The sequence below is a fragment of the Corythoichthys intestinalis genome, chromosome 1, assembly GCF_030265065.1.
Source record: "Corythoichthys intestinalis isolate RoL2023-P3 chromosome 1, ASM3026506v1, whole genome shotgun sequence".
NCBI classification, from domain to species: domain Eukaryota; kingdom Metazoa; phylum Chordata; class Actinopteri; order Syngnathiformes; family Syngnathidae; genus Corythoichthys; species Corythoichthys intestinalis.
Window position 1 is genome coordinate 44,281,985 of NC_080395.1, and position 18,930 is coordinate 44,300,914.

The 18,930-nt window shown below is 37.8% G+C and overlaps 1 protein-coding gene across 1 annotated transcript in view; it reads left to right on the forward strand.

The window, feature by feature from the left end:
* Positions 1-18,930, forward strand: part of phlpp2 (PH domain and leucine rich repeat protein phosphatase 2) — a 75,689-nt gene that overhangs the window by 19,731 nt on the left and 37,028 nt on the right. The window contains exon 3 of the mRNA XM_057851793.1: positions 5,762-5,895. Within this exon, the coding sequence (XP_057707776.1) occupies positions 5,762-5,895 (134 nt within the window). The remainder of the gene's footprint in view (positions 1-5,761; positions 5,896-18,930) is intronic.

An 18,930-nucleotide genomic window follows, 5' to 3' on the forward strand; every position in this document is an offset into this window, starting at 1 on the left:
AATGACATCACATTTCTCGTTAAAATAAAATTTAAATAGTTTCTGTAGTCTCGATGGTTAAAGACTACAGAAACCGAAACATACAGTGCCCTCCATAATTATTGGATTTATAATAATTATGTGTTTTTTAGCTTCTAATATATATATATATATATATATATATATATATATATATATATATATATATATATATATATATATATATATATATATATATTAGGAGTGGGAACCTCAGGGCACCTCACGATACGATACGATTCGCGATACAAGGCTCACGATAACGATTATATCACGATACAGCGATTATCGATATATTGGTCAGAAATTGGATACATGACATTCTACGATACAACTGTTGAAACGAGAAAAAAATATATATATATTTGAAAATAGAAAAAATACTGTTTAAGTCATTTATTAAACAGTGACACCTTTTCTGTGCAACATTGCTGTAAAATATAAATCTACTGCAAATTGTGCCCCTGCACATATAGAGGAAACCAACCACGACCACTGATATCGCTTGGAGAGATCATGATGAATGGCACCCTTAATTTCTTTAAAGTTTTAAATCTTTAAAAAAATAAATAAATAAAAAGTGCCGTAGGTGTCAGCAGTTGAGCTTGGAGTGGGGCAATGATAAAGTTGGTGGGTCTTTTCTTTGTATATGAACTTTGTTGCTTGGTTTGAGCACTTCCGCTATCTGCTTCAGCATTTAAGATGTCAGACTTGCTCAGTCACAGTCTTCCTCACCTTAAAAACAACAAAATAAAACAAAAAATATTAGCTACTTCATAGCGTTTCCTGAAAAAAATCCTGATTTTTTTTTTTGTGTTGGAAGTATTGAATTAAAAAAAATATGAATTGAATGTATAGAAATTAAAAATTCAATAATTACCTATTTTTAATATGTAGGCTACATCAATAATTACCTATTTTTAATATGTAGGCTACATTAATTATCATGCACATCACTTTATAACTTTTCAAACCATTTTTATAGCTTATTGCAGGGGTTTTCAACCCAGTCCTCAAGGCACACTGTGGGTCCTGGTTTTTGTTCCAGCCGATCCAGCAGAGACAGTTGAACCAATGAGGCTTCTGCTAAAACAAGCCACACCTGACTGCAATCAACTGATTGCACTTGTAAAACACCAGATTGGGGAAAAAGTGTTGTCATCTTGTTTGGTAAGAATGAAATCCTGCACCCACAGTGTGCCTTAGTGGAATAGGTTGGGAACCCCTGGCTTATTGTATCAAAATGACAGTAATAACAGTTTGTGTAGTATACTAGATGGAAATTGGTTCTCAAATAAATCGGTAAATTCATGTGGGCTTGTTCGATATTCATTTTCATCCAGTTTAGGGTCCTGGTTTATTTTATATCATTCAACACCAAATGTCATCAAAATAATACATTTAAATTAAAAAGTCAATTACATTGCAAAACTTTCTTACCTCAAGTGATGAAAGCGCAGCTCACAAACTCCAGTGTCCACTACGTCACCAGCTCCCAGTGAAACTTATTTTTCTTAGACAATTCTTGCATACAGCAAAGTCCTTGTTCACCTTACTTCCTTTCTTGTTGGTGTAAAATCTAAAGTGTGTCCCCATGTGTGATTTGTAGCAATATTTTTCTCATTTTTTCCTCCACCGTTCTCACGGAGCTTTTTTATTTTTTCAACCCACTTGGAGCGTCCTCTCTTCTTCTCTAGACAACTTGTGCGCACTTTACCCTCACCGCCACTCCCGAGCGCCCCTAGTGGACCGCCAAGGAATTGCTCAACAAACATTGAGCAGTTTACAGCATCCATACTCCCATTGTATGGCCAATATGTTAAATAAAAGTATCGATTCTTGGCGGGAGCATATCGATAACCCATCGGGTTGCAAAATATCGCGATATATCGCTGTATCGAGATATTGTCACACTCTTAATATATATATATATATATTCTAAATAATATGGGACCTTAATGGAAAAAAAGAGAAAAATCCAACCTTCCATACAAGTGCATTTATTCAGTGGGGAAAAAATCCCACATAAAGAAATAATTATTTGACATCAAATAATGTGTGTCACAATTATTAGCACCCCTGGTGTTAATACTTTGTACAACCCCCTTTTGCCAACAAAACAGCACCTAATCTTTTCCTATAATGTTTCACAAGATGGGAAAAGACAGAAAGAGGGATCTTCAGCCATTCCTCTTTGCAGAATCTCTAAGTCATCCAGAGACCTGGGTCCTCTCCTCTGTACTCTCCTCTTCAGCTCACCCAACAGGTTTTTTTTTTTTTTTTTTTTTTTAAACCTGTCCTGTTCAGCTGTTTGACACAGAGAATGGAATACCCAACAGGTTTTCAATGGGGTTGAGGTCTGGGGACTGACATGGCCATGGGAGGAGCTTGATTTAGTGTCTGGTGAACCATTTCTGTGTAGATTTGGCCATATGTTTAGGGTCATTGTCTTGCTGAAGACCCAGTGATGACCCATTTTCAGCTTTCGGGCAGAGGGCAACAGATTTTGATTTAAAATGTCCTGGTATTTCAAAGCATTCATGATGCCATGCACCCTAACTAGGTTCCCAGGGCCTTTGGAAGCGAAACAGCCCCACAGCATCACTGACCCACCCCCATACTTCACAGTGGGTATGAGGTGCTGTCTACACGCCAACAAGCTGTTTGGGAGGCATGCACGGAGAAAACCTTTCCTCACTCACAATCATAAACGGAAAACTCTGGAGTTCGCCAAGCGGTATTGGGGCTTCAACTGGGACGGCGTGCTTTGGTCAGATGAGACCAAGATTGAGCTTTTTGGCAACAAACAATCTAAGTGGGTCTGGCGTGCCACGAAAGATGCGCATGCTAAAAAGCACCTCATACCTACATACATTTTGTTTTTTTCCATTAAGGTCCCATATTAGAAATAATAAAATATTAGAAGCTAACAAACACATAATTATTATAAATCCAATAATTATGGAGGGCACTGTATTTACTATTTTTTTCCATTAAAAAAAATTCTAAACATAAAACTGAGAAAAAGGAAAATATTTACCTTTTTACACTGTTTTTATGTTAAAAAACAGACAAACAAAAAAATAAATATTTACTATTATTTCCCTTTTGAGAATGAAAACATCAATTAAATACATTTTTAAATATATTTTGAAAAAGTAAAATTAAACATTTTTATTTTTTTTAATTAAAAAGCAAAACATATTCAATGGTTTTCCTCCTATTCTAATTAAAGAAATGTAAATAAGTACAAAAACGAAAAAGAAAAAAAGAAAATATGAGATTTTAAAGGGATCCACTGATAGACTTTTCGATCTTAAAAAATAAATGTAATTATGAATTAAAATAATTTGATATTGAAACCCCTCTCGATGTTTTTGTTTTTATACAATTTGTAAAATTAGTTTAACAAGTAGGTCGCCATTGTTGTTGACGTTGCAGGGCGGTGACATCACATGGTTACACTGCCGAGCTTCCAAAGTATGATTCTAGCGACATAAACATGTCATTTGTTCAACCCTTTCAATTTGAACCCGAGAGGAATATTAATGAGAATGACAGTACTGTCGATATTACCCAAAACGAGCAGCTAAAGCAAAATGAACAGGAAAGACTGGGTGAGATGAGATGAATAGGAAATAAAGTGCTACACCGGTAAAAGTCCTACAAAAGCGAGTTTGACACCCACTGTGCGCTTTCAGCTTTTGTTTAGATGCATACGGACAGAACATACTAAAGATGCCTTTAGAAAATACTTAAACCCAGTGCAGTGATCCCTCGTTTTTCGCGGTTAATGGGGACCAGAACCTGCCATGATAAGGAGAGATGTGGTCCGATCACGTCATTTTCAAAGTATCGGAATCGGCAAAAAATATCGGCCATGCCTTTTTTTAATATATATATATACAGTGGGGAGAACAAGTATTTGATACACTCACAATGGGAAAACACATTGGCAGTGTATCAAATACTTGTTCTCCCCACTGTATATATATATTTTAATTAAATCGTTTTCTAGTTGTATTTAACGTTACAGACATAATATGTTACACTCATCCAGAGTCTTTAGTTTGGGCTTAAGGTAGGGTTATCAAATTTATCCCTATAACGGCGGTAATTAATTTTTTAAATAATGTATCACATTAAAATATTTAACGTAATTAATGCATGCGCTGCACGACCCACTCAAGCATTGTCGCGCTCAATCTGTAATGGCCCCGTTTTACCTATATAGAGAGATAAAAGGCAGCGTAAAATGAGTAGAGTGAATTTTACAATCCCTTACAATCCCTCTACCTACGATTAGAAATATCATGGAAAGCATTGTGGGGAAGCAAGGTATGAATTGATCTTTTTCTTAACACCTAACGATCGGGATCGGATCGGGAGCAAAAAAACATGATCGGAACAACCCTAGTGATAAGTGAAAAACCGAGAAGTAGCGCTTACCCACCACACCAAAAAAATTAAAAAATAAAAAATTCCCACCGAATTATTTTTAAACAAGCATAAACACACATGTGGCGCTTTAAAGTCCTTAGCTCTGGCAAGATAAAACCCAAACATCAGCATCATTAACTTTAATAAGCAACTCCAGTGCACGGGCTGACGAACAAAGACCAGGGAGGGAGAAAGAGTTTGACTTCGCGATCGGCCTGTGACAGCTCATCGTTTTTTTTTTTTTTTTTTTTTTTTTTTTTTTTGATTGTTTTTTTTTTTTAATTGAAAAAAAAGGCGCGATGGACTGAGGGCACGAAGTTTGAAGCGCGAAGTAGCGAGGGATCACTGTAATATAAGGGTGGTTTAAATACGTTACATGACTAATGTGGTCCACAAATCAACAATCTGCTTCAAAGTATCACAAGAAAACACTATGCTTAAAAGTATGAGAGGGAAACACATGCAAAACGTATTTTGAGGCAATGAAAAGGTAACAAAAGACTCAATAAAAACACAAATAGTAAGTACTCGCCGCTTTTAACCGCATGTGTTGGATGTCTTTCCGCGTAGAAGGAATTGCAGTAACCCAGTAGTATTCATCGAGTGACAGCGACAATCTACGTCATTACCCCGAGCGTCCATTGTGCGCATAAAACATATAATAAATAGTGTAGATTTTTAAATTAATGGCAATATTTTATGTGTTTCTAGTAACATATTTTAGTAAAAGAGAACAATTTTCAAGTCCGAGGATCCCATTAACACTAAAAGAGACACCTGTCCTCAAACGTCATTATTGGTTTGCCCACGACAAAGAGGAGATGGAATTACTTGGGAATGTCAACATTAATATGACTCTCTAGCAGCCATTTTGACTGACTCTCCCGATCAAAATAAATGACTTGAATGAGTGAATATGGCATGGTAATGATCACTGTCAACTTCCCAGTCAAAACGGACTGGAGGTCTATCAGTGTCATTGGCAACCAATGAGTTAAAATAATACAACTGCAATTTTTCATTACCATCGCCTGTTTTTGTCACTCCTAGTTGACCAGCGGGCCTGTGCCGGGTGGGGTGGGTAGTGAATGTTTTTTCATGCAGCAGCTTTCCACATGTGTAAATATTGCTCTATTTGGAATGAAAAGCAATGAGCAATGAAAATAAAGTCCTTTCCCTTTTCTATGAAAGCACAACACACTGCTTACTAGGAGATACTGAGCTCACCCACTGTCTTAATAACACTACTTCTAAAATCATCCGATGTGTGTTTATTGTATTTCTGTTTCCTGTTGTCATCTAGGAGGCTGGAGCCCTCCGAGCGACCCCTCCAGATGCTTTATGACTACCTGGCCGCGATGGGCTACGCCGACCCGGTGCGTGTGCAGCAAGAGGCTGCCAATCCCGACCTCAGCTGCTTGATCCGCTTCTACAGCAGTGAGTATTGTCTTGTGGGGCCCATCATCATCATAATCATCATCAATATTATCCATCTTCATTGTCTGCTCATGATGTAGCTCCCCTTTACTCTGATGATCGGGGGGAAAGTTGTAGGTGAGCCAAGTTGGGTGTGTATAGAATTGTTCTCGTATTGAAGCTTCATGAAATGGAGAAGGGGGTTCTTCTATTCCGGGGTGTCAAACTCAGTTTTGTCACATCGTAGTTGTTTCCTTCAGAGAGAATTACGTCTTGCAACTAAGGCCGGCTCAATAAATGGACATCTTACTGATTAATTAGCAAATTAATTTTGATAGAGATGAATTGTTTAAGGACTTTGTTGACCTAGCAAATATTTTGTCTTTATTTTTGTTGTTATATTATTTGTATTCATTTACATTTATTTAATTTAAATTAGGGCTGTAATTAGGGACTCAAATTATTTATTTATTTATTTTAAACTAATTTAGCAATGAAATTTTTGTTGATGCTTATTAATTCACAAAAACATTTTGGAACACTTAAATTCTTTAATAAAGTACAAATAAACACATAAGTAACAATAATAAATCACAAATAAACAATGAATTTTTCATAAAGTGTGTCATTTTAAAGCTATTCTTTGTGTAGAATCTGATTTCTGAAGTATGTGGGATTAACTCCATAATCGTTATTTATATGACGAACATGAGATGCTATAAATTCGCTAAATGGCTAACCGTAAGCTTTACACTCCGCAAGAAAAGCACTTTTTGTCACTGCATGTAGTGTCAGTAATAGATTTTTTTTTTTGGTTTGCAAATGCGGTAAACCAGCGTTTTTTTTATTTTTTATGTGTTACCTTCTATCCGCAAGTTTGCGTTTTGGAGAAGACTGCCACTGTTTTATAGTAGGCTAAAGTAGGTTGTCTTTTTTCCCTATTAGCCTTAATTTAGCAATGCTAACATTTATGGTGTTTAATATAGATGTGTTTCCTTATTTTGTATATCTGAACTTTAATTCCACGGCGTGTTGATGACTAATAAACATCTGTGAAAGGGACTGGAGTCTCTTATGCCATCAACACGCATGCACAAATGTATGCATGTAGCGATAAAACGCCGCCGTGAAAATTACCGCTATCATTTTTATTTACCGTGCGATAAATAGACTTAATGCATATCGCGACAGGCTTAGCTACTTCAATAAAACATGTCGTTAGTTAGTTGGATGAACTTACGATCTCCCAGCTTGTTGTCTCCTGTCCTCTTCCGAAATTACAACTGGGTGACGGCGCTTTAGGTGTTCATTCACAGCCCGCGTGCAGTCTGATATGCAAGCATGGCATTGAAGAGACAGGACACAACAGTGTACCCTCCTTTGTTTCGTTAAAATAAGTCAATGTTTTGGCCTCTCTGGTGCGCTTTTTTGGCTTTGGCTTTCCCCGCTTGCATACCGAGCGCCTGACATTCTCAACTTTCTATGCATATATTTTTTTCACCCTCCGTTAACAGTCAGGATGTTGTGCTCGTCGACGCATTTACATCGATGACGTTGACTCGTCGGAACAGCTCAATTTGAATTTTAAAGAAGCTGAAAAAAACAGGAAACATTCACTATGTTCATTTTTTTTAATGAGGATAAGTGGTACGAAAAAATTATGAATGTCTAGTAGTTTTTAAATGAATAATTGAAAAACTGAAAATAATTTTTTCTCCCCATTTTTAATTATTCTCATTTATCATTTCTTTATTGATTTACGTTGATTTTCAATTAAAAAGAAAACAAAAAGAACAAACAGTACATATCATTCATATTTTTGATGTTGTGATTTTTATTGAAAAAGAAAAATGTCCTCTTTTTAATTTTTCACTCTTAAAGAAAAAAAGGTAATACTATATTCTTTTTATTTATTTATTATTTTTTTTGCAAAATATGTATGTATTCATTTTTATAAGTGGAAAAACAGTAGTAGTCCTTGATCTTTCACCCGGACTGTGAATTTGACACCTGCATTCTAGTCATTCCCCACTTTTGCTATTTAGTGGCATTGCATTATTGACTGAACATAGATTTTGTCCCTTTAGGGCCTTTGTACATTGTCTTGTGTCTGGCAGTGGGGAAGTGAGCCAACAAATCATGTTACATATCAGCCATATCTGTTTTGCTTTTGTAGCTGAACTTGACATCAATTAAGTGCTTAGCTCGCTGTCTAGCTAGGATTTAGCGCTAATGTCTTATATGCATGTTTTTGGATAGTTATTTTGAGATTTACGGGTACTTAAAGAGTTCATTCTGATTTACGTAGAAATTTGGGTTACGTCGCCAGCGGAGGAACAGAACTCGTTCGTAACCCGGAGACTACCTGTACACTTCAACAGTCAGTAGCCTGAATAATGTTATTATTATTAAGAATGTTCCTTTTTCCAAATGGTTGCTAATCTTAGCTAACCTGCAAAAATGTAGTTTTTTTTTTATAATGACAGTGCATTTTTCTATGAACGCTTGCCATCGTCTTTATTTGCATATACATTTAGACACAATAAGTGCTGTTCATGCTGAGTCAGTAAATTTTTACACCATTTATCTATTGCTACAGTGTCACAATCAACATACACAATCGCCACCACACATTTCAATGAAGATGATTTATTCAACTTTGCATTTGAGAACAGTTTTTGCGTTCGTATTGAAGAAACTCATAAGTCTGTTCACTCTTATCTCAATGACAATGGCACCACATCATCCTCAATCTAATAAATGAGCATGATTTTTTTTTGTTTTTTAATCTCCCCGCTTCCTCCTGTCATCATTTTATTTGATGAACAACGTCATGTTGAGCCTCCCCGTGCGCCCGGATAAGATGAAAACAAACTGTAATGACGGCTTAATGCTGACTTCATCAAAATAGCCGAGTGAAAACAAAGGCAGGGGACCCGTGGGCCGGCGCTTGCGCGGGTCATCACCGTCCACGCAGCTGCGGGGAGCTTGGACGCGGCCCACTGTCATCTCGGGCCTGCTTGAGGCCTACCGCCGTGCTCCTGCAATGAGTCATGAGGGAGAAGTGGGATAGCAACACGTTTGGTTATTGATTTGGCTCCTAATCAAGGTGACAGTGTTTAATAAGTCACATTGTAGATGTATTTGTGACACCCCAGAGTGTACATATTTGTTCATTCGTAAATCAAAATACTACAATCTTAGCTCTTTACTTGGGCACCCATGTTAGTCATTGGCTGCCCCTGGCTGCGCCAGCCGTCCAATCCATTCTGAATGGGAATGGGCATACATTCTCTCCTGCCAATCAAAATGTATTGTCCGTCCAGCGGTGTCAATGGCACTGAAAGATGAGCATTCACAGCAGGTCTTCCCAGTTTAAGTGAATATGACAGCAGACAATGAGTTAAATACACTATGAAATTAAAGAAGAACACAAACAACTTTAATGTTATTGGGGCCTACACCCTGAATGTTTGTCTATTTTTATTCTTTTCAATTTTATGAATATTGTTTGCATTCACATTTTTCAGATTTTTTTTTATTCATTAAAAAAACTAGATTAAAATATTTTTATGACAAAAAACTCAATAACCAAAACATATCAGGTAAATAAAGCAACCTAAAACAATTGTCTGTGATAAAAGAAAAATTCAACTACTAGACAAAACGAACTCAATACAACTCAATAATGATCTCAATAATGATTAATTAAAAAAGAAAAATGAATGAAGATCTAATTGAGATAATTGAAATCACATATTCAGACATCACATTTTTGGTCATATAGGCCACACTTGTACACACAATGTTAATATTATGGCCTATGACCCAAAATGTAATGTCCACGAATATGGATGCCATGGCTTTATGAGATTTTTTTTTTTTTTTTTAGCCTTGCTAAAAATAGTCACTTGCCCTATCCAGGGTTAAGTCAAGAGATTGCAGGCCTGACTTTTTTAGTTCAGTACTAGCAGAGACATTTTTGTTATTCTCTCCAACTTGTAAGTGCCTGTCAAATTGCCTTGAAGTAATCCGTTGTGCGATTTAAGCAAAAAAGATATGAGTGGAATACATATCATGCAGATGGAGATCATGGGTTTCAGGGTATTCAGCAGTGATTGCACAGATTTTACAAAGTGATGATGAATTTGCAATGTCCTTCACAAGGTCCTAATTGTGCTTTGCTACTTTTTGGTATGCAATTTGGGTTTAAAAAAAAAAAACTGTTAGAGGCTGTGGTTACATCGCTTACTCAAATGTACCTAACGTAATATTCACTTATTATTGCCAAGAAAATACCTAGATTTCATATTACAAACATACCCTGCGTGTTTGATATGAATCGCTTTATTTTTTTTTAGTTATCTTCGATACGAATACATAACGTCTGCCTTCCGTAGGCTTTACCTACTGATCGAGGTTCTGGAAAAAGAGAACAATTACAATTTTCTCCAGTTTTTTTTTTTTTTTTAGTTTAAAAAAAAAAAAAAAACTTAAATGATAAATGTGTCAAATAAAAAAATTGAATAAAGTATATACTGCTTTTATTTTATTTTTTTTAGATTAAAAAAGTTAAAAAAATAAAAGGTGAATATTTGCTCTTCCCATTTTTAAATAATAAAAGTAAAATGAGTATAAAAAGAATATTTTCTTTTAGGAATTGTGCTGCAACAATTAATCGATTAACTCTAGTAATTCGATTAGAAAAAAGATTCGAATTAAATTTTGCTGCTTCGAGTATTCGTTTAATTAAAGTGGTGTTGTAATGGTTTGTTTTGAAAGTGTTTGCATTTAGTTTTATTGATTTGGGTGGATCCACCGCCCTCTAGTGGCGACAGAAAATTTAAAATAACTCATTTCACATGGCTGAATCCAGCTGCTCCCTGTTAAGACCAACATAAGCATAAGTTCATGTTTGAGCTAATGTTTTTAAATGCATCTGTAATTTAGTTTATTGGTATATTTAGTCGTTTTTCGTGGGAATATGTGTTTGAACCATTTGTGAAGAGCATTGTAAAGAAAAAAAAACTTTAGATAGCATTTAAGCTAGCAGACTTTTGCTTTGTAAGTTAGGGAAATGTGTTTTTATTGTACTTAGGTCGTCATTCATCAATTTTATTATACCGTTCGAGGCTCAGCTCAGGTATTTAAATTTTCTATGTTCCTTATCCAATTACTCGATATTCAAACTAACTAATTCATCGATTAATCGACTACTAAAATAATTGATAGTTGCAGCCCTAGTTAGGAAGCGCAAAAAGAGGATTTGTGCAACTATGAGGTCAACAATGTCTCTGATGGATCTACTATTGAAATAGTTGTCATTTGATCATTGATGAATCGATTAATCGTGACAGCTCTAGTTGGTAGAAGGAAAGCATTTATACAATGTGGCCTGCAACAACAATGAGTTTTGACACCCCTGTTATTGTCCAAAACGACAGCTCATACATGGAAAATCTGAGGCACTCGTAAGTCAAGGCAACACTAATAATGAGGCATAAATGTGGACCGCAGTACCTCCAGGAAAGCCAAAGCCCTGATCTGTGAAGCAGCACAGTTTTCCTATGATGTCAGGATCAAGTTTAATGGTGTTGTAGCCCTCCACCCTGTTGTGGTTAATACGTCGACTTCCCCTTGTCATAATTGGTCTTCACATTTTAACCTTGCCCTGAGCGCGTGAAGTCACATGTCAACGACTCTCTCGCCGAGCGAAGGCGGCGCTTTCGCTCTGATGTGTCGCTTTGCCTCACTCGCTCAGGATGGCTTTTCACACTTGGTGACAATTACCGTAGTTATTCGCTGTTGAACCCACTTTAACCCCCTTAAAGTCTACTTTATTTGCAGTTTACAAGCTCGGACTGGACTTTGATTTGGACAACAAGCCTGATTCCATGGCAACTAATAACAGCACACCCCTCAAGGGATGATACTTGCTTTAGAGAAGTTGGCTCTTTACGGTTAGGACGCATTGTGTAAGGTTGCTAATGATTTTCAGATGTGTTGATGCACTTATGGGAAAGCGCAAGAAGCAACCTGCTGTGAATTTCAAGTTTCCCAAACTTTATTGAATTCATTTTAGTTCAGTTTCCTTTGAAATTGGCTGCCATTGACGGTGATAGACTCGTTCATTCGCTGCCATGCTCCTACTTCAAACGGATTGGATGTCTATTAGTGATAAACTAATGACAATCTCCTTTAAATTCACAGCAGTAGGATGACTGGACACTACATCATCGTCAGTGGTACTAAAACTATTAATAGAGGAACTTTTCCCACCATAATGGCAGCGATGGAGTTAAAGGCAGTACTGAAAAGGCCATTACTCATGCATTGATACTGTAAATACAGTGCATATCATTACAGATGACGGTCTTTGGGTAAAAGCTGTTTTGGACCATGGCCCTGTATCAGTTAGAGAAGCTGGCTAGGGCGCGGCTGCTCCTCATCCAGATTTGAGGTCTGTCTGGGGAGTTGTTACCGTGTGTGAGATGCTGAACAGTTGGCGCGGCGTACCCTAATGTTGTTTGTTCCTACACTCTCCACTGAGTTCTGCTAATAAAGTCAGGCAAAGGGGGCAGTTAGATTGATGTGTTTTTGCAGAAGTCTACTGTTGCTTCACGCATTCTTATTTCACAGGTTTTGGGGTTCTGGGGGCATGTTGGTAGAGAAACCCACCATGTTTTTGGAAAATAAGTAAATTAGAGCTGAAACGAATACTGAAGCAACTCGAGTAACTTGAGTTTAAAAACTGATCCAAGTCATTTTATTCAACTCGAGGAATCGTTTAATTTTGCCAGCTCTAAGCATCACGTTTTGCCCGGACTACTTTTAATGCGGGACAACGCGCTGATGTCACGTGCGAAGAGGAAGAAGCAATAAAAAAAATATAAAAAACCTTTCTGCAGCCGACAGCCGCAACAAACTACGCGGTCGTTGCTAAAAACTAGCCCACATGATGCGGTGGTAGCAGGTAGCATCTGATGCGTCTCATAGATATCACATGTGTATGTTAAACTAGATGCGAAATGACAGAGTCAGCGGTGTTAGTAAACAGCCGCCATCTTAAAGCAGTACACTTCTCAGCGCTAATAAGATTAACGTTACTGTCACTCGCTCACGTTCGTAACATTAGCCCTGCGGAGGGCTATGTTTCTATTAAGACCACTGTCGATGCGTGGCTAACGTGTCTTACATACAGGCTTTATTTAATCTGTGAAACATAGTGCTGTAGAGTGATGAGGGTGTAAAATGAAAATATGATAAAGCTAATTGTCAATTAAAGTATTGGCACCCTTTGAAAAATCATGTGATGCTTCTCTAATTTGTGTAATCAACAGCACTTGTTACTTACCTGTGGCACATAACATGTGATGGAAATAACTAAATAACACTTGCAGCCAGTTAAAATGGATTAAAATTGACTCAACCTCTGTCCTGTGTCCTTGTGTGTACCACATTGAGCATCAAGAAAAGACAGAAGACCAAAGAACTGTCTGAGGACTTGACAAGCAAAATTGTGAGGAAGCATGGGCAATCTCAAGGCTACAAGTCCATCTCCAAAGACCTGAATGTTCCTGTGTCTATCGTGCGCTAGTGACGAGATTTGTCGTTCACTTGAGTAAACGAATCCATTCCGGTTCGTTCAGTAAAAAGATTCGTTCAAACAAATCGTTCAACGAATCGTTCGCCCCCCTCATCTCCCTCCCCGCCCAAACGAATCGTTCGGTTACTGAACGGGAAGTGACGTTGCCGAACGAATCACCAAAGACCGCTTCGCAGTATAACTGAACGGGAAGTGACATTGCTTGGTCCCTCCCTCTCTTCCACATTGACCACTCGTCGTAGTTTCAGAAATGAGTGACAGGTGGTATCATTCTGCTTTCACAGACAGCCTCGTCTCCCTCCTGCTGCTGCAAAAGCGAGGGAGAACTTCCGCGTCGTCTGTCCTAGTTCTATGGGCTCAAAGTCATGGCTCGTGCTTGCATTTCGATTTAGGACACGGTTAAACATTTTCCTTTTGTGAGGGGAGTAGGGGGCGGGGGCGCACGGACTTTCTTTAGCAGGTTCTTGATCACACATACATATACAGCATGTTTGCTGTCACGAAAATAAAAATACATCGAAAGTTTAATTTCTGAATATGGAACGACCAACACATCATATTTACATCTCGCTCTGTTGTATTTTTGTTTTTTAGTATTAAAATGATCGTGTTGAATTTTTGCACTGGTATTAATAAATAAAATAATCCGGTCAGCTCCCCTGTCGTCCCCGCATCTCAGATCGTCAAATGCTGACGAGAAATAATTGTTTGCTCTTTACGATGTCGCCTTTCTACTCTCATTAGTCTGTTAAGAAAAATGTAGACATATTGCGACATCTCCCGTGTCCGCGTGCTTTGTTTTTGGGCGCTTGAGTAGCACATGATGGACGGATTGACATAATTTGTCAAACCAACCAACACCTGACACGAGAAAAAAAAAAAAAAAAACACTCGGAAAAAAAATACATGTATATACAGTTTCATTGCAAATCAGTATTATGGTGATCATATTGTTTTTTTTTGCACTGGTATAAATAAATAAAATAATCCGGTCAGCTCCCCTGTCGTCCCCGCATCTCAGATCGTCAAATGCTGACGAGAAATAATTGTTAGCTCTTTACGATGTCGCCTTTCTACTCTCATTAGTCTGTTAAGAAAAATGTAGACATATTGCGACATCTCCCGTGTCTGCGTGCGTTGTTTTGGGCGCTTGAGTAGCACATGATGGACGGATTGGCATAATTTGTCAAACCAACCAACACCCGACACGCTGACACGAAAAAAAAAAAAACACTCAGGAAAAAATTGACATGTATATACAGTTTCATTGCAAATCAGTATTATGGTGATCATACTAAATATTTTTTTCTGTGCACATATTAGGTAAATATCGCTGCCATGAAGCCTCCATATAGTGACAGTTCTCTGCCCGCTTCACTGCCGTCACGCGACCGCAGCTCAGCTTTTGCTTGCCTCGTAGCTACCCGTGTTTTAAATTACTGTAAATTTGATAGTATGTCGTCATAGGCAGTCACGAGTTTGTTGAGAAAAGTACTACTCTAAACAATGCTCGCTAGATTTGTGTTGTGTTTTTGTCTGTTTGAGCAGCATTTGATAGGCTCCACGTTAACAAATATGTGACAAAGTCATTTCCTTTCATTTTCTGATTCGTTCACCGCATAGTCATTACTGGAAAATCAAGTTAGCAGCAAGCTAGGTCAGGAACCGGAGGACCGAGTCACTGAACGGGAAGTGACAAAACTCAGTCTTGCCCCCCTGCCTGCACGCTGGCTGCTTATTGGCCACACGTGGACGTGAGTGACAAACGGCCTGATTCTGTTTCCGCTCCCTCCCCTGCCCGCGATGAGGCTGGCGTCTGATTGGTCGTGTGCGATGTCAGAGACGCTGCCGCTTGCTCAACGCCCTCCCACGCAGCGAACAAGCACCACCTTCATAGAACGAATCAGTGCAGATGATGATTAGTTCGGTCTCGTTCACCAAAACAATTCGTTCAAAAAGAACGAATCGTTCGCGACCGATACAACACTATCGTGCGCAGTGTCATCAATAAGTGTGAAGCCCATGGCACTGTGGCTAACCTCCCTAGATGTGGACGGAAAAGAAAATTTGACAAGAGATTTCAACGAAACATTGTGCGGATGGTGGAAATAGAGCCTCGACTAACATCCAAACAAGTTCAAGCTGTCCTGCAGTCCGAGTGTACAACAGTGTCAACCCGTACTATCTGTCGGCGTCTGAATGAAAATGGACTCTATGGTAGGATGCCCAGGAAGACCTCACTTCTGACCCAGAGACATAAAAAAAGCCAGGCTGGAGTTTGCCAAAACTTATCTAAGAAAGCCAAAAACGTTTTGGAAGAATGTTCTCTGGACAGATGAGACAAAAGTAAACTTTTTGGGAAAAGGCATCAACAGAGTTTACAGGGGAAAAAATTAGGCCTTCAAAGAACACAGTCCACACAGTCAAACATGGAGGAGGTTCCCTGATGTTTCTGGGTTGCTTTGCTACTTTTGGTACTGGACTGCTTGACCGTGTGCATGGCATTATGAAGTCTGAAGACTACCAACAAATTTTGCAACATAATGTAGGGCCCAGTGTGAGAAAGCTGGGTCACCCTCTGAGGTCATGGGTCTTCCAGCTGGACAATGACCCAAAACACACTTCTAAAAGCTTAAAAATGGTTTGGGAGAAAGCACTGGAGACTTCTAAAGTGGCCAGCAATGAGTCCAGATGGAATCCCATAGAACACCTGTGGAGAGATCTGAAAATGGCAGTTTGGAGAAGGCACTCTTCAAATCTCAGTGACCTGGAGGAGTTGGCCAAGGAAGAATGGTCTAAAATTTCAGCAGAGCATTGTAAGAAACTCATTGATTGATACCGGAAGCGGCAGTTATTTTGTGTAAAAGTTGTGCTACTAAGTATTAGTCTAACAGTGCCAATACTTTTGTCCCAAGGGCGTAGGTCTGCATAGGGATGGTAGGGACAAAACACTACCAACTTTTCAGGATGCTCAAATTGTCCCCACCAACTTTTAAGCAACTTTATTTGCGTTATATAATGACTCAAGTTATATAGGTAATTTAGATTGTGTTTCCATTAGGGCTGTCAAACGATTAAAATTTTTAATCGAGTTAATTACAGCTTAAAAATTAATTAATTGTAATTAATCGCAATTAATTGCAATTCAAACCATCTATAAAATATGACATATTTTTCTGTAAATTATATATATATTCTGTAAAATAAATTGTTGGAATGGAAAGATAAGACACAAGATGGATATATCCAGTGGGGAGAACAAGTATTTGATACACTGCCAATGGGTTTTCCCATTGGCAGTGTATCAAATACTTGTTCTCCCCACTGTACATTCAACATACGGTACATAAGGACTGTAGTGGGTATTTCACTCTACTGTCATTTAAATCTGTCTATGCTGTCCTCACTCCGAAGCGTCTACTTTTTCCAAAGCTAGACAGCTAGTGAACGACGCCTTAATAATCAGACTTCTTCCTTTTTCATCTGATTTATTAATAAAATAGCCTCAAACCATTGTCCTCTTTAGACCGTCATAAAACTACAAAAATAAAAGTACACAAGCATTGCATTAGCAACAACGTTAGCTTAGCACGCTATACAGGTTCACTAAACATAAACAAAAAAGCGTCTCATACAAAAAATGGAACATTTCGCTTACTAACATAATATGTACATTCTTTACAACAACCATACATACGGACAAATCTTGTCCAAGGATCATATAAGCACAACATTACAACGTAGGCGTCAGCCTGAGACGTCGTGCAGCCATATTGAACTGGCAAGAAAAAAATAAACCATGTCGCAAAGCGACCACAAGAGTTCGCTGTTAGACAGCACAAAAAGCCTTGCTGTAAACTTAAAAAGGCAGAATACTGTCTGAGCGGGACATGAGCGTTAATTGCGTCAAATATTTTAATGTGATTAATTAAAAAATTTAATTACCGCGCGTTAACGCGATAATTTTGACAGCCCTAGTTTCCATATGTTTTAATTGTTGTAATTTACCCCACCGTTAAGTTAAGTGAACTATTTTTATAATGTTCAGATTTACATGTACCTCTTTTCACTTGCTAAATGTGCCGGTCCATTTTTTCCCCCCTCCTAAACGCACATTTGATTGGCTGAACACTTGACCCCCCCACCCCACTTTCAGACATTAGATATTAGGGATATTAGACGTTTTTTTTTTTCAGCCAGCAGCAGCCACTGTAAAAAATGTAAAAATAAGTCAATGTTGTGAATTTTGGGAAACACACCACTAATTTTGCTATTGAAAGTCGGACCTGCATCAGAGTTAGCTTAACATTAAATACACAATACACCAATACACATAAACGTTAGTATCAGTCCATGCAGATTTATTTTGCATTGATCATTCAGAATGTCGCGTCCTCAGCAAAAAGTGTACATGCAGGTTATTCCATTTCGTCCCTACCAATGCTTAGACCAAACCTACAGTACGCCCTTGTTTTGTCCGGCCCATTTTGGGAGTTTTGTGTAAAATGATCATGATTTTTTTTTTTCTCCATTCTTTTTCGTGTTTTTTCATTGCAAGCAAAATAAATGAAGATATCACTACCAAAGCATTTGTAATTGCAATCATTTTCTGGGAGAAATTGAGCATTATGTGACAGAATTGCAGGAGTGCCAATACTTTTGGCCAGTAGTGTATTCACTTTTTTCAGCTATACAACCTAATGTTTTGATTTCTAAAAATAAAACATTGTTTGTATACAGTAGTGCCTTTAGGTGGGAGCATAATTGAATTCACTTGTATCACAAATCTTCATTCCACTTTGAAAATATTGGAAATGCCAATTCTGTCCAAAATAAGAACAACAATGTAAGCATTTCATGTATTTTTTTACTTTATTAGTAAAAGCGTAATCGATGAAATGTACAGAATTAACTCTTTTAGTGCCATTGGCGATGATAAATGTGTAATCATGTGGCTCTTGTCATCCTTTTTCTGTAGAATTAAATGTTTGTCACTAGTTGGCATCCAATCCATTTGAACTGGGAGAGGTGGCAGCAAATGAACAATTTTTTGGTGATTATTATTAATAGTTGCTCCTCCTTCACTTGGCCTTCGGGGGCGAGTGTTATAATGTCATCCAACCAGAAATGTTTCAAAACTAATCTAAGAGAGTCGGGAAACTTATGTACATCTTTATTAACAGAAGATGATTTAAATATGCCTCTGAACATTGTTCAATTGTCTGTGTTGATGTACCATTTGTGTTTGAATCTCAATTTTTCCCCTCTCACAATTCAATGCAAAGATTCAACCAAACCAATAAAGTTGTGTCAAGGCACCACGGGAAATACTGCAATGCATTCACATATTTACTTCATTGTATTGATTGGAATGAAATGAATAATTTAATTAAGCATGAAAATGAATTAGTTTTTCATTATTTAGCAATTATTTTTTTAACTTCGTTAGG